The sequence below is a fragment of the Gigantopelta aegis genome, chromosome 6, assembly GCF_016097555.1.
Source record: "Gigantopelta aegis isolate Gae_Host chromosome 6, Gae_host_genome, whole genome shotgun sequence".
Classification (NCBI taxonomy): Eukaryota; Metazoa; Mollusca; class Gastropoda; order Neomphalida; family Peltospiridae; genus Gigantopelta; species Gigantopelta aegis.
In genome coordinates this window covers 98246285-98264239 of record NC_054704.1, presented here as the reverse complement: position 1 = coordinate 98264239, position 17955 = coordinate 98246285, and the positions used below count along the sequence as shown (strand labels likewise).

Below are 17955 nucleotides of genomic sequence, written 5' to 3'. Positions count from 1 at the left end.
TGAATACGTTCTGTATTGCCCACTCTGAGGGAAACTGAACATGTGATGTTCTCGCCACTCTGAGGGAAACTGAATATGTTCTGTACTGGCCACTCTCAAGGAAACTGAATATGTTCTGTATTGGCCACTCTCAAGGAAACTGAATATGTTCTGTATTGGCCACTCTCAAGGAAACTGAATATGTTCTGCATTAGCCACTCTCAAGGAAACTGAATATGTTCTGTACTGGCCACTCTCAGGGAAAGTGAATGTGTTCTGTATTGGCCACTCTCAGGGAAACTGAACATGTGATGTATTCGCCACTCTCAGGGAAACTGAATATGTTCTGTACTGGCCACTCTCAAGGAAACTGAATATGTTCTCTATTGGCCACTCGCAAGGAAACTGAACATGTGATGTATTCGCCACTCTCAAAGAAACTGAGTACGTTCTGCATTAGCCACTCTCAAGGAAACTGAATATGTTCTGTCTTCGCCACTCTCAGGGAAACTGAACATGTGATGTATTCGCCACTGTCAGGAAAACTGAATATGTTCTGTATTAGCCACTATCAAGGAAACTGAATATGTTCCGTCTTCGCCACTCTGAGGGAAACTGAACATGTGATGTTCTCGCCACTCTGAGGGAAACTGAATATGTTCTGTACTGGCCACTCTCAAGGAAACTGAATATGTTCTGTATTGGCCACTCTCAAGGAAACTGAATATGTTCTGTATTGGCCACTCTCAAGGAAACTGAATATGTTCTGCATTAGCCACTCTCAAGGAAACTGAATATGTTCTGTCTTCGCCACTCTCAGGGAAACTGAATATGTTCTGTACTGGCCACTCTCAAGGAAACTGAATATGTTCTGTATTAGCCACTCTCAAGGAAACTGAATATGTTCTGTCTTCGCCACTCTCAGGGAAACTGAATATGTTCTGTACTGGCCACTCTCAAGGAAACTGAATATGTTCTGTCTTCGCCACTCTCAGGTAAACTGAATATGTTCTGCATTAGCCACTCTCAAGGAAACTGAATATGTTCTGTATTAGCCACTCTCAAAGAAACAGAATATGTTCTGTATTGGCCACTCTCAAGGAAACTGAATATGTTCTGTATTGGCCACTATTCGAGGAATAATGTTGTCACCCCTGCACCACCATGAGATACAGTACACGCAGGGGTGATTGAGATCATTCATCTTTTACATGAACATAATTCTTAGTATTTGTGGCAGTCTGATCGGTCTACGTCTTTTGTAGCAAGGGCTGTGGTATGTACTATCTTGTTTCTGGAATAGTGCATATAAAAGCTCTCTTGCTCCTAATTAATAAAACAGAGTAGCCCCTGGAGTGGCGGCAGATGATTTCCTCTCGAATTATATCTGTGTTCATTAACCATATATTATGTCCGACGCCATGTAATCATAATTAAAATGTGCGTCGTTAAATGAAACACTTCTTTCTATCTTTGTTTCAATATAGATCGTAGGATCGACCATGCTTGATTGATTTTGTATTTTCCCCATCTCAACTAGTGCCCTACAAGAAATATTCTTTCGAAAGGAAAGTGCATATAAACGACCCCTTTCCGCTTTACAGTAGGACTAGTCTAGTACTTAGGTAGCGGGATCCTACAGGCAAGGGTTCTCTTTTTTTCGGTTTCTCTCCATTATCCATCGGCCACAAAGACCACGATCTAGCAATAAATAGCCGTATATTGCTTTCCTTTCCATTTCTTTTTATATAGTTTTCTTTGTTTAATGACACTACTAGAGCACATTGATTAAGTAATCATCAGCTATTGGATGTCAAACATTTGGTAATTTTGAAATATAACTCTCAGAAAGGAAACCCGCTACATTTATCTATTAGTAGCAACGGATGATTTATATGCACCACCACGCAGTATAGCACATACCAGTGTACATAAAGTGGTGTCGTTAAACAAAACAAACTATAACTTCATATAGCAGCTATGGACTGTCCAGGAGGACGAGTGATCGCGGTGGCTCGCTGACTGGTTCTTGTACATAACCTGAAATTAATGCCATATGGTAGAAAATAATGGTTCCATTCAGTATGGTCTCAGACCACAATTAATTTCGCTATATGTTTCTATATAGCCTTGGTGGCTATAACATTTTTTATTAATATCAGCAGGCCCGTGGATTTTTGTATGTACCTTTGCCTGCCTGGGGGACACATACACTGAAAAGGACAACCCCTGTTGTCCAGCTCTTTCTCCCAGCATATTGATTTAAACAAACACACCCTCTAAACCAGGCCGGAGTACACCCATTTTACACAAAAAGCACTACTTTTGCATGGGCCGGAATTACCACAAACAAGTCTTCAATGTCAACAAGTTACACATGTTTACGAACTACATGATCTTCCCTGTCACTTCATCAAATAGTTGCCACTCCATAGCTGTCTGGGATGAAATAATCACAGTCAAACTGCAGAGTACTTGAGCGGACAAATTTCCGGATTTTGGACAACCAAATGGGAAGATAACTGTAATATGAGCCCATATGTTAGCGAACGCTCGGCCTTGTTGTAACAATAATTTTGGGTTGACAGAAGATATCATTTTTAATATTAAGTATGTTCTCCCTTGTTCCGTTGTCTCGTCATTGTATTGGCAAAACCGGCCTCAGTGGCGCAGTGGTTAAGCCATCGGACTACAGGCTAGTAGGCACAGGATTTGCAGCCCGGTACCGGCTCCAACCCAGAGCGAGTTCTTAATGGTCACTACACCCTCTTCTCTCGCACTAATCACTAACCAACTAACCCACTGTCCTGGTCAGACAGACCAGATAGCTGAGGTGCGTGCCCAAGACAGCGTGCTTGAACCTTAATTGGATATAAGCACGAAAATAAGTGAAAAGGAAAGTATTGACAACCGGCCCCCGTAGTGTCGTGGTTAAGCCGTCGGACATAAGGCTGGTAGGTATAGGGTTCGCAGCCAGGGAGCGGCTCCCACCCAGAGCGAGTTTTAACGACTCAATGGGTAGGTGTAAGACAACTACACCCTCTTCTCTCTCACTAACTACTAACAACTAACCCACTGTCCTGGACAGACAGCCCAGATAGCTGAGGTATGTACCCAGGACAGCGTTCTTCAACCTTAATTGGATATAAGCACGAAAATAAATTGAAATAAAAACAAAATGTATTCACAATTTATATAAATAAACCAGTTTGATATTTTTTGCATGCATGTATGTATCTATGTATGTATGCATTGGTTAATTAATATCTATATAGTGTATGTATGTCGGGTTTGACAATCACATACATAGCTATTAACGCACTGGCGCAGTGGATAACAATCCTTTCTGGCCTCACAAATTGTCACATGCCATTGCTGGGACTCGAACGTGTGGCATCGAATCGCCCACAACCTGCCACGATATGTTCTGAGCTATCGAGGCATCCATGAAAAGGATGCTCTTTATCTCAACCATATGCTTGGGGCCTACACTCTACACGGTCGATACCGCTTACATGCGTAAGACAGTGGGCAGACCTGGGACTAGCTACTATGTATTGATTTATGAATGTCTATATATTGTATGTATGTCGAGGTTGACTGTTACATACATAGATATTAACGCACTGGCGCAGGGGATAATTAAATCCTTTCTGGCATCACAAATTGTCCCATGGGACTCGAACCTACGAAACCGAATTGCTCGCAAATTGCAGACTAACCACGATGCGTTCTGAGCCAGACATCCATAAAAAGGGAATGGAATGAATGAATGTTTAACGACACCCCAGCACGAAAAATACATCGGCTATTGGGCGTCAAACTATGGTAATGCAAATAAATAAAGTGATGATCAACATCAATATAAAAATTCAAGATTTAAATAAAAACAGTGTAAAGAACTGTGCAAAAATACAAATATCACAGACTTTTACTCAAAATTTCAATTGTATCAATTGTGCTGTATTGACATGTTACACCCCTGCACAACGGTGAGGTTACAGCACGCGCAGGGGCCATAAAAAGGTTGCTGTTTAACTAAACTACATGCATGGAGCCTACAAGCTACGCGGTCGATCCCGCTTACGTGCATGACAGTGGACAGACCTGGCACTGGCTAGTATGTATTGATGTATGAATATCTATATATTGTATGTATGTCGAAGTTGACTGTTACATACATAGATATTAACGCAATGGGGATAATTAAATCCTTTCTGGCCTCACAAATTGTCCCATGCCGTTGCTGGGACTCGAAACTATGGCACCGAATCGCCCGCAAATTGCAGACTAACCACGATGCGTTCTGAGCTATCCAGATATCCATAAAAAGGATGCTGTTTAACTCAACCAAATGCTTGGGGTCTATAATCCACACGGTCGATCCCGCTCACGTGCATGACATAGTGGGCAGACCTGGCACTGGCTAGCATGTATGTATGTAAATACATACGTTTAGTCTTTTTCTGTACAGAAAACTAAATAAACCATACGTTTTACGTAAACCGCTTTTATTCACCGATTAGTTATATCAGGCATACAGTTACAATCGATACACCAATAGAGCATATTAACAAATCAATTTAAAACACTTTGTTTGTCATCAACTGTAATCGATGCTGTGATTTGAATTATCACGTAGCATACTCGGTTCTTCCCATTTATTATTTGAAAATAATTGCAAGTTTTCTAATCTGAATGACAAAAACATTATCGTGATCAAAATCGTATCTCCGCGCAAGGTAACGTCGAAAGAGCATACACATCTAAACCTGCTCCAGACAGAGATCGATATATACATAAATAAAAATTATAAAAGAAAACAAGTGTACAGTATAACAGGGACCCGACATTAACGACATTCACAAATTAAACCACCATTCTGAGAGTACTGCTAAAGCAATACATGTTCCATACCGGGGGCCATAATTCTGTGAAAAATGTGTAAATCACCATGAAAGTCAACAGTAACAGTACATGCTAAACCTATACAGAAATGTTCAGCTCAATAACTTGAGAAAAAAGAAGAAAAAACAAAACAAAACAAAAAGAAAACAAACCCCAGTATAAATTCAAGGGGAATAACTCTATCAAAATGGATAAGTCACCAAAAAAGTCAAACTTGATTGTAACATTACACAATAAAGTTATATAAAGAAATATTAGCTCAATATCTTGAGGCATTGTGGGAACTATTCGTGGGACGGACGGGCAGACATACGGACACAGGGACGGAGACGAAACCTATAATCTCATCCAGTTGGACAGGTAGGGGACTAAAACCAGAATGACTAAATTCATATATGTGTTTATAATTCGTCAAGTAGTTTTGAAAAAATTGAAGAAATAACAGTTTAAATGCTTGTTTTGTTTAACTACATTAACCCCACATCTCGGAGACAAATGGGCCCCGATATTAATGATATTAACAAATTAGATAAACCATGACCGTTACATATATGATATCTATTGGCTTAAGTTCCCCTTTTGAGACCCGCCCCTCACGTCGGTTATAATGAGCAAAATTCATAAATTTGTTTCTTCATGTTCCCAGGAAGCTTCCCATAAAACATGGTTGGAATTGGTCAAGTAGGTTTGGCGCGCAAGTCGAAAATGTGAAACGTTTACACACAACTCAAGACGGAGAAGAACGAATTGCACCAGGTAGGTTGACTTTCGGCTCTGGTGATCTGAACATTCACACAACTTTCTTGACTTTCCGTTCCATTTATGTCACAGGTACAACAACCTCAGGTCTCTTGACATAAAGAATAAAGACTTGTTCTATTTAGCAACGCTTTCAACATATGTTTATACACGGTTATTCCGCGTCGTATGTATGGTTAAAGGGACATTCCCGAGTTTGCTGCATTGTAAGATATTACCGACTAATAAAATACTTCTACGATTAAACTTATATATTAAATATATTTTCTTGTTTAGAATATCAGTGTCTGTATATTCAATGTGTTTCTGGTCGTCTTAATATTTGTAAGAAGCCCAAACTGGATTTTGTCTTCAAATAATTTCGTACGTACGAAAAGGACAATATTTTAGGAAATAAAAATGAAATTTAACCTAGTACAAATGTTAGAACGATCAGAAACAAGTTTAATATACAGCCACTAATATTTTATGCAGAAAAATATATTTGATATGTAATGACAATCGTTAAAAAAGTCTCTCTTAGTCGATAACATCTTAAAAATTACAGCAATCTCAGGAATGTCCCTTTAAAGTCCACTGACATGGGGATAATAATAGGATTCCCTCTGCCGCCAGGCCGTGGAGTACTCTTTTTCCATTATATGCACCATCCCACAGACAGGATAGCACATTCCACAGCCTTTTGTTAGACCAGTGACTCACCAGTTTGTGCAATGACAGATGTGTCCAAAGTACATACTAATGATACAACTTAAACTAATATCACTCAAGCCCATAGGAACCGGGATGGTGGTGGAAGCGTGGACCTGTGCCCCCACACGATGATGAAAATTTACGTTGTTTCGTCCCACTTTAAATGAAGATAAAAATATGACTTGTGCCCCCCCCCCCCCCCCCTCTCCCCCTCCCATAAGAGGTTATTCCTAATCTAAACATTGTTCCTACGGGCCTGTGACATTGTTGAAAAAAATACTGCTATGTATATCATGTCCTGATATCGTCGTCTCCTAGTAGTCAGTATGATAGTTTCATTAACTTCAGATGTCAAGTGGCTATTTGTACATACTGTTTAACATCATATCCATCAGCTCAAGTATTACTCAAACTCTGATGTAGAGATAGCCGGAACTGGTTGTGCCTGACGACGTATTTCCAGAAAACAAAACGCACCGTGTCTTGTCCGCTGTGATCAGATAGTGAGAGCAGGATTGGGTAACACTACAAGAGCGTGCACACGCCTGTTTTGTCTTTATTGGAAAAGAAAAAATCACCGTTCCGCTGGCCATCTCCGATTTAGTAACATCATGAAATATCCCACTTCTGATCATTGGTACCTCTGTAAATAAATAAACGAATGAAATATTTAAAAGGTATATATATAATATATACAGCATTTGTTTGCCAAGCCCTCATTTTCGGCTGAACCTTGCATTTCGGTACCCACAATTGTTTTCGTGGTTTTTACATCTTTGAAAGGTATTGATTGAGGATCCGAGGGTGAAAACTTGGCACCCTTGAGCATATTGAAATATATGGCTGCCAAAACACACAACAGGCAATATCTCGGATATTTTATCATCTATGACAAAACGTTTGATGTCTATGGCGGTATTTTAGGGCAATAAAATTAATTTTGAACTAGCCCAGCTAATTAAGGTATTTAAATCCAAGATGTCCGCTACTACAGCAGCCACAACAAGGATATTCAGAACAAGGATATTGCAATGCATCGCATTTAACATATACTAGACTAACACTTATATGATAGTGATCGAGTTTTATCGTCCAAGGAATTCATTTATAACAATGTATAATACAGGAAATTGTATCTCACAACTCGTTTTAAAAAAGTATTAACCTCGCTTTCGCTCGTTAGATACATTTTAAAACAACTCGTTGTGAGACAAATGATATCTAACGGCCACTCATGTATTATTCTCTATATAACAATTTGAGAGCGGAGAAATTAATATACAAGAAAACATAGAACAAAAGGTAAACTGAATTTTACGTTGTTTTATTTTAATAATAATGTTTTATGGTTGGGACATTTCAGGACACTCATCTACGCGGTCATCCAGGTACAAGTAGTTACTTTACCACTTACCGTATGAACCACATAGGATGTTATAGTTCTTTCCAGTACACTCTCTCGTCACCATGGAGCCATAATTGTCCCAAGTTTTATGAATTGCTACGCAGTGCTCCGTCTGCGGGTTATCCGGCTCGTTGTACGATCCACCCGTGTACCAGTTAGTTCGTGACGTCACTGACCCATCTGTCCAGCGAAACGTTCCGTCTGCTGGGATATATTGGAGTCCAATCCAAATTGGAATAAATCCACTGCAAAAATAAAAAATACAAGTATTTCATAGTTGAACGTTTGATACTGAACAGAACTTTGTCTCTAGATAAAGTAACCACCACTGATAGGACGCAGTTATAAATGGCATAGTATTCCACAAAGGGAAAAATATGCAGTATTAATGCCTAATGCATAGTGTAGTTATGGACATATCATTATTACACTGTGAATACTACATGAGTGGCCGGGTTGTTGCAAAACGTGTCTAGCGAGCGAAATCAAAATAATAAGTTTTAATTACAATACTGAAAAGTTTCTTGGATTCGCAATTGTGACTGGACCAAATTTGATCTACGGTGGTCGATCTACAAACACTTCATTAAATAGTTCGTGTTTTGGGTTTAAAAGACGAGCCTGGGTTCATATTTTTTAATATATCAAACAAGAATCAACTTGCATTAATACAGAGAAAATGCTTTCATTATTTACAAATCTCTCTCTCTCTCTCTCTCTCTCTCTCTCTCTCTCTCTCTCTCTCTCTCTCTCTCTCTCTCTCTCTCTCTCTCGTTGAAAATAATTTTGTCTTTTCTCCTCTTCTTCTTTTTGTTCTTGTTTTTCTGGAATTCCAATGGTATATTATAAATCCTACTGTTTTACTTGCTCCCAATATACATCTCACAATATATTTACAAAAGTTAAGATTAACAGTTAATGACATAATTGTACATGAATGTGTTTTTATACTAACAATTATTGTTTCCAAATTGTTCTGCAAAATATTGTGTTTTCAACATGTCTTTATTAGTTAAATGTACAAATATAGCTTTTGATCACTTATTTTGTAACCCATTCATTTATCTTAAAGGAAGATCCTCCACCTCAGTGTGAGCACTGTCAGTGTCTTCTGACGGTGCGACACATTTTGGTGGAGTGTAAGCATCTGCATGAAACTCGAAAAGATATATTTGGACAAACAAATGTGATGGAATCATTTCGATTCCATCCAGAATTAGGTTTACAATTTTTACATGATACTGAATTTTATTCTAATTTTAATTATATCTATCTGTGATACTTGTATTCATTCATTCACTTATTTTGTAAGGTGGTGAATTAGGAGTCCCCAATCCTAACACTACCAATGTATTTTGGAGTAATAAACAAAAAAAAAAAAAAAAAAAAAAGAAAAAAGAAGAAGATGGATACGTTTGTATACGCGAGGTTTAAAATAAATGGTATCTAATGGACAATAATGTAGTATTCTATTTATTACATAGCCTATTCTTAAAAAAACAAAAGTATGTTTAATATAAATTTTTATAACTCTTTTCCATCTAAACATTATTTATGACGCTTGTGGTTAACGTATCCGTCATGTAACAATTAGTTCCAGATCAACTTATACGACGCAGATAAATCATTTATCATAGTGCTTATTTCATTGGATAACATGGCTGTGGTGACTGGGTCACCAACTGTGTATTTAAATCGAAAAACACACATGTTAATGCCATGTGAAATCATAAATAATGCATGATGTCCTAACCAAAAAGATGTGTAAGAAACACATTTTAGAAATAACTTTTAAAGTATAATTTAATATAACTACATCGACTTGTGGTGTAGCCTCTCATGGTCATGTTTAGAATAATTATCAACGTATTAAATTTGCAATCATAACTGCAATATTTTTACTTTGTTTTTTGTCTAACGAAACCACAAGAGCACATTGATTAATTGATCATCGGCTATTAGATATTTGGATATCTATTAGCTATTAGATAACATTTGGTAATTTTGACACGTAGTAATCAGAGGAAATCCGCTAAATTTTCCCTAATGCAGTGAGGTATTTTTAATATGCACTTTCTCCACATACAGGAAAGCACATACCACGGCCTTTGACCAGTTGTGGTACACTGGTTGGAACGAGAGAAAACATCAATTGAATAGATCAAGCGAGGTGGTTCGATCCTGCGAGAGCTCAACTCGCTGAGCTAAATCCCGCCCTTAACAACACAGATGCTCGGAACTTTGTAGAAACGATTACTTGAGAATAAAAAACACTCTGAGGTGTTAATCGTAAGAAAAAAAGAAGTTTGTTTTGTTTAACAAGACCACGAGACCACATTGATTAATCAATCATCGGCTATTGGATGTCAAACATTTGGTAATTCTGACTCGTAGTCATCAACGGAAACCTGCTACATCTTTCCTAATGCAGCAAGTGATCTTTTATATGCACTTCCCCCAGACAGGATAGCACATACCACGGGTTTTGATATACCAGTCGTGGTGCACTGGCTGGATTAATCGCAAGAATAACAAGTTCTGTGCCTATTCCGTAGATATTGTAGACAAACCTGTATGTTGCCTTGATCACTTCGTAAGCCTGGTTAAACGCTTCATCTGTCTCCATTTTAGCTGCTGGGAGACCCAAAGCTAAACATCTCGGCTCAACTAACGTTATAAAAACCAATATCCGTGATTAACACAAATTTTCCTGAAAATAAATGGATTATTTTATGTACATGCTTGTAAAATATTTGTATATTTAAAATCGCAATATATAGTATCGATTATATATAATATGAAACTAGATTATTAAAACACTTTACAAAAATCCCGAGCAAGACCTATCTTATGTTACAGAAGAGAATTTCTTTTCTGATATTCTAAATGTTTGTAAAAACTGATACTCTGTGCATGTGGGACGGGACGTAGGCTAATGGTAAAGCGCACGCCTGATGCGCGGTCGGTCTAGGGTCGATCTCCGTCGATGGGCCCATTGAACTACTTCTCATTCCAGCCAGTGCACCAGTATATCAAAGGCCATGGTATGTGCTATCCTGTTTGTGGAATGGTGCATATAAAAGATCCCTTGCTACTAATGAAAAAATGTAGCGGGTTTCCTCTCTATGGCTGTGAAAAATGACCATATGTTTGACATCCAATAGCCGATGATTAATAAATCAATGTTCTCTAGTGATGTTGTTAAACAAAACAAATTTTAATTTTAACTTTACTCTATACATTTATCGTTTTCGTCACAATTTGCTCCCTACGTTTTGGCGCCATCCCGCCGTCTGTATTGATTGATTGTAGCAAGCTTGCCGTCTGATGATCAAACACAGAGAGAACTTATGTTGCTTCTTTCCCTTCTTTTCTCCTTCAATAACAATCAGTTCTATTTAGATTTATTGGAATAAATATTTACTGTTGTGATGTGTATTATGGAGGAAGTTAGATAACGTGTGTATTCCATTTGTTTTTTAACAGCAGTGATATGTTTCTATCGATCAGAGGATTATAAAAGTTAAAGTTTTTTTGTTTAACGATACCACTAGAGCTCATTGATTTATTAATCATCGGCTATTGGATGTCAAACATTTTTTTGTAAAGATTTATTGCCCCCAGAACATAGACAGTGAACAGGTTGGGGAGCCGTGGTCACTGCGTTACAAAGTACATATTTAAACAATAGTATCTAAACAAAATATTTTTTTAATATGTTAACGCTTTCTATGGTGTTTATAAGACGGAAAGGGCGAGAGAGAGGGCGAGAGAGAGAGAGAGAGAGAGAGAGAGAGAGAGAGAGAGAGAGAGAGAGAGAGAGAGAGAGAGAGAGAGAGAGAGAGAGAGAGAGTAAAACAGTAGATAAGTATAAAGAAGTTGTGGGGATATTGAAAGAGTATTAGAGAATGACATTTTAATTAGTACTCTATTTCCAAGTGAACTTTCAAAGCATTATTTTTAATTAAAACATTCTTTCAAAGAGTGTTTTATAGGGTGTCCATTGCTTATGAAATGCTCCATAGTTGCAATTTTTTTAATAAATATATTTTTCTATTTCAAAATTATTTTGTAGAATATTTTTCGCGGCATTGACATGTAAATTTCTTTTTGGTATTTTCATACTGTAAATATAATATTTTATGTTGATAGTCAGCCAATTTACAAAATTACCTTTTTCGTTGTTAATCATGCCTAACAACTATATCTCTGCTTAGAGTAATATTAATTCCAGTTTCATTTCTTATCCATTCTTCTATTGCTTCACACAGAGAATGTACTACATTACATTCAAATAAGAGGTGTTGTATGATTTCAGGTGATTTGTTGCAAAATCTACAGGCAGTGGAATCAATATAATTAATCATATTTAGAAATTTGTTTGTTGTAAGAATTCTGTGTATGATTTTATACTGAAACCAAGATAACGTTGTGTTTTTGACAGATCTAAAGGGTAGAATGTAATATTTTTCCCAATCATATATATCATAGATATATCCTTCTTTAGATATTTTGTTTGTGATTTTGGAATGGTGGTTTGAGCGTTCAGTAAATCATATATATATATATGTTTGCAACCTTTCTGAACTTTGAACAAAACCTTTAAGTTATATGGAAGAACAGGATTTTGTAATGCTATAAAAACGTCATCATTTAAATTATCTAGGTTGTAAATGAATGATTTTATAGCACTGACCAATGAAGCATATTCCAGAAAATTGGTAATTATGTCGTATTTCTCTATGAACTGTTCATATGTTAGAAAGTCTCCTTGTTCATTCAACAAATCGTTAATAAAGATAATACCTTTTGAGATATATCGTTTTAGTATAAATGGCTTTTTATCTATACATATTTTACTCTTAAACCAGATATTGATCTGGAGAATATCATCTACGCTTACTGGAAGTTGTTTTTCTTGTATCCTTAACCAACTAACCAATGTGTCTCTCCAAAATGTATTTTTTATTGACCTTTTTTTTACAGTATAGAAAAAGGTCGCCATATATAATTAAATCACGTGTTGATATATTTATAGAAGCTTCGAACAAAATGGTCCATTTTGAGTTATTTAAAAATATCCGTCGGATCCACGAACTTTTCAAAACAGTCATAAAATTATTTATGTTTATCATTTTGATGCCACCATTTTTATAGTCTTGCGTTATTAAGTTTCTTTTAAGTTGTTCACGGCCGCTATTCCAAATAAATTGGAAAAATAATGTATTTATATGTTTTAGCAAACGTTCGCTTGGATTTGGTAATGTTTTCAGTAGGTGTGTTAGTTTAGGAACTATTAACGTTTTAAGGACTGTAATTCTTCCTAGAACAGTAAGTTTTCTGATAGACCATAGCTTCATTAATTTTTGTATTTCGATAATCTTGGGATTATAATTTAAATCAATAATTTCTTCTAGGTTAATGGAAAAGTTAATACCGAGAAAGTTAAACTGTGTACTGCCCCATTCTAGTTTCCATCGAGTGTGATGGTAAACTTCATTTGAAAATTTCTTGCTACCTATCCAAATAGCTTTTGATTTGGTGTAGTTAAATTTTAGGCCAGATATTTGTGCATAATAATAATCTAGGATAGATAGAACACCCTGCAGGGACTCAGGAGAGCCGTCTAAAATAAAACTTGTGTCGTCTGCATACTGCGATATTAAATATTTTTCACCATCTATAGTGATACCTTTTATATTATTGGAGTTTTTTTTACTATGATAGCGAGGATTTCAGCACATAAAATAAATATATAAGGAGACAAAAGATCGCCTTGTATACAGACCCTTTCTAGTTTAAATGGCTCTAAAAGAAATCCATTCTGAATTACTCTCGATACCGAGTTACTATGTAGTGTTTTAATCCAGGCTTTCATTGATGTTTTGAAGTTAAAAATGTCTAAGGCTTTATTGATAAATGACCAAGATATTGAATCAAAAGCTTTTGCGAAATCGATTAATAATAGTAAACCAGGGATATCTTGTTCTTCGGTATAATGCATAATATCGTAAATTAATCTAATGTTTTCACCAATGTACCTTCCAATAATAAAGCCTGTTTGGTCTGAGTCTATTATTTTATCAAGAACCTTTTTTATTCGATTTGCAATACAACCTGAAGCCAGTTTATATGTACAATTTAGGAGAGTTATTGGTCGCCAGTTTAGTACAATTGTATTAACTTAAAGTAAGGTAGGGCAAGTGATTTTTTTAAACGTAGCTAGTAAAAAATGTAAATCACTGATCCCATGGCTAGTGGATTTTATAAAATTCTAGAAGCCCTGGTTTTCGACTAATACAATTTTGTAACGACTATTACATATTAAATATTTTTTTTTAATTTAGAATATCAGTGTCTGTATATTCAATGTGTTTCTGATCGTCCTAATATTGTAACAGAAACTGGATTTGATATACCAATAATTCCGTACGAAAAAATATATATTAGGAAATAAATGATGTTTGACTTAATGCAAACACTAGAACGATAAAACCCCCCAAAAGGTTCAATATACAACAAACTGATATTTTATTTATAAAAAATAAATTTAATATGTAATTAGAGGTGTTAAAAAGTCGACATCATTCATCTTAACAATAGTCGAAAACTCAGGATAGTCCCTTCAAACGTTTAAAAATATTATACTCAAGTTTACTCAATGCGATTTTATATGTAGAATCATTATCAATCTTTGAAAATCAAGTGATTAAAAATAAAATATAATATAACATAATAATACAAATAAAACATAATAATACAAATAAAATGTTTAATAAAATAGAATGATAATTTTAAAAAAGTAACCGTTGAAACGTAAGATCGTCAAAACTAATTTTGTGTGATTTGGTATACGTGACAAAATTAATTAAGGGCAAGCAGACTTTGCTAGTATTATCGTCAACGTTCCTAACTGCGTTATGCTTCTAACTCCGTTCAGTTTGTTTTCTAGTGCACGGTTCGCGCAATCAACAGCCAATTTGTTGTCTGCTTGTCGTTCATTTGTGAGGTTTTTCTTCAGTTCTAGAACATTTTCATTAACAATAAAGTTCAAACAAGTAAGTATCTTAAATACAAAACTTTACAAACCCCTAAAACCATTCATTTCACGAAGTCGTTTTTGTTTATTCCTTAAAATTACCGATATCGGGTCCAAATGCCTCGTAGAAAGTCGTTAAATACTGAGAAGTTTTTATGTCAGAAATGAACATATTATTCTTTATTAGTCGTTATCTAATCATAAGAGCTGATTAAATATGCCAAATTACACATCTATGTTCAAGCCGCGAACTGTCCGACCACCCATCGTCTGTTTAATGGGCTGCCTAATGACGTCACCAGCTGGTGACGTTTATAGGCTTATTCTTACTAAAAATGTGACAATTTCCTATTTAAAATCAACCAGCAAACAATTTAATTAGAACAGTCGCAAATTTATCGTTTTATTGGCTCCGCTAACGCGTCGCCAATAAAACTAAATTTGCGACAGTAAAACCACCGATATACGTCCGCAAATCGGAAAACACAGTAGGGTTATCCCCTAATTTTTCCTTTAAAAAATATCAAACAAAGTTTTCGTCAATTGTGCATAGTTAACAACAAAAAAATTCGTTCATGTAGTGACCTTAAAAATGGAAAATTTCGAACCGCACCTGTGCAAACGCAAGCTCCTGAACGCAGTTAGAAACGTTGCACTATTTCCTGTTTACTGGAGGGTGCTTCACTTTTGTTTACTAGAATGGGTTTGTTTTACGTCCACATTGTTGATTATTTTGACGTTAATTGATTGCAATCTATTTTGTTTCACATATCGTAGCTGAACAATGTAGAATAGTATTTACGTAAATATCGTATTCGTGTTTTTGTCGTTAGGTGAACGCAGTTTGGGACGTCGATGGTATATGGTAGCCACTTTACATTACAGATGGCTTCTAAATGTTGTTTGAGTACATTTTGACGCATGTTAACAATGAAAAAAATTGCAAACGCTGCATGCTTTGTAAATCCGAAATCAAATATAATTTGGACAATAATAATAAAAAAGTTAAACTTATCTACTGGCACTTAATTAATTTTGTTGAGTATATTTACAATTATTAATATTGCAAATTACCTGCATCTGAATGAATGAATGAATGTTTAACGACACCCCAGCACGAAAAATACATTGGCTATTGGGTGTCAAACTATGGTAAAACCTGCATCTGAAGATTAAAACCCCCCAGTAAATTAAAATAAATATACACACATAAATATAAAATTTTAAATAAAATATAAAATTCAAAATAAAATAGAAAAGATTTAAAAGTAAAAATGTAAAATTATAATATAATATAATATAAAAAAGCTATAAATTACCTTGGGTTTGGTCGACAAACAAACAGTAAATGAGAATGCACCAGACACAGTCGTTATTTTCCATGGCTTTCTCGCACTACCTCACAATTTGTCCGGTTTGGTGGAAAGGAGGCCTAGCCGTATTCGACGCGATCGATGATGTTAGGGCTGTTATCAATAATCACAAACGATGGTTGACAGATGACTCCATATAAATAAGCCAATGGTCTGGATCGAACGTAGTCTAACAGAACTAGGAAGTGTAGAAAAACCCCCCACGAAAACGAAAAGTTTGTTTCTTTAACGACATGGCACTAGCACTCAGAGATTAATTAACGATCAACGGATATTGAATAGAAGAGAAATGTTTAACGAAACCTCAACTACACAGTTTAGTAATTAAAGTTTGTTTTATTTAACGGCATCACTAAAACATATTGATTAATGATCATGGGCTATGGTATGTCAAACATTTGGTAACTCCAACAGGCACACGCGACACGTTTCCATTAGAAGCATGGGGTCTATTACAAACACTTCCTCCACAGGCAGGACAGCACATTCCACAGCATTTGATATACCAATCACAGAGCAAAGGTTTGACGTGAACAACCCAGTGGGTCCGCCGAAAAAGTGTGCCTCTACGATCCATGCATCTGAGACGAGCGCTCTGGTCTAGACCCCACCCTTTCTCCCGGTACAAAATCAACATTGTAATGAACGTAAATTATTTTTAATAGTTACTAACGTCAACTTCAAGCGAGCGGTTTGAAAATCAATGACACGCTTTATCTTTGACGAGAATTACATGGTAAAGATTTTAGACTAAATCCTAGTACAAACCATGCAAAAATATCAAAATCAGTTATACTGGTATTGGGATGTTCGTGCTTAATCTAATTTACGTTCAAGCGCACAATCATGAACACACAATTTATCCTTCTTAGACATATTAATTAGTAATTCATTTTAATTGAGAGAGAGAGAGGTTGGCCATAGGCGTAGCGGGTGCAGGCTGATTGTTGCACGAATTAAATGAAAATGCTCGAATCTGGATAACACACTTTATTCAAATTAGCATTTCTGGCAAACAGCTATATAGGGTTTCAAACGATTCACTACACATTTTTACATGGATTACAACTAATATTGTTGGTAGAATGATGGAAATACATGATGAAAAAGTTTAAGGCCAGCTCATTTTGCCCGAAGTTGAGGAGTTCCCCCCCCCCCCCCCCCCCCCCCCCGTCTCGTACGCACATTTATCATACACTAAACCGTTAGAAGACATTCTTGATTTTCAGGACACTTCGGAGTGCGGGGTGGGGGACCACACAAGCAACCCTGAATCCATGCCTCTACGGTTACCGACAATTGGATGTCAAGATCCAAACGAAACGCCCCATCCTAAAACGTTCTTTTTTTTCATTTCGTTTTATTCAGCACCCTCTTTCCTTTCTCTCCCTTGACTTCCATCTTATGTCTTGTCAATTTGGCAGCTCCTTCCATCTTTCAACTTCTTTCTCCGTCCACCTCCACATCTCAGTTCTCGTCTCTCCAACCGCGACATGTGCTTGTCTCCTGTGGCTATCCGTGTCACACACCTGCTTATAGCTGTGGGCTTAGTCTGACCACTTCGGAAAGTGTTCAGTAGTTACTTCTGGCATTTTTAAGAGGTACTTGTTACCACCTACTATATTCAGAGCCGGTTTATCCGGGCCCCGTGCTTCAAACATTTATTTTCCCCAGCTATTCCCATGTTACATTGAAAAATGTATATCATGGGAAGGGGGCCCCGCCGATCCTTAAATTGACCGACTATACTCCCCTACTACAGCCGGTCGTTAGTTACTGTCGTTGTTCGTTATTTTTTT

At 36.5% G+C, this 17955-nt stretch overlaps 1 protein-coding gene across 2 annotated transcripts in view; it reads right to left on the bottom strand.

The window, feature by feature from the left end:
- Window positions 1–16193, bottom strand: part of LOC121376084 — an 80157-nt gene extending 63964 nt beyond the window's left edge. The window contains exons 1-4 of one of the 2 annotated variants that reach the window (XM_041503862.1): window positions 16103–16193; window positions 10315–10454; window positions 7754–7989; window positions 6582–6982 (exon numbers count right to left, since the gene is read on the bottom strand). In XM_041503862.1, coding sequence (XP_041359796.1) covers window positions 6747–6982; window positions 7754–7989; window positions 10315–10370 — 528 coding nt within the window. In that variant the 5' untranslated portion in view covers window positions 10371–10454; window positions 16103–16193 and the 3' untranslated portion in view covers window positions 6582–6746. Of the gene's footprint in view, window positions 1–6581; window positions 6983–7753; window positions 7990–10314; window positions 10455–16102 lie in introns of those variants that run through there. The other variant, XM_041503863.1, reaches the window with a different exon arrangement.
- Between the last annotated feature and the right edge of the window lie 1762 nt (window positions 16194–17955).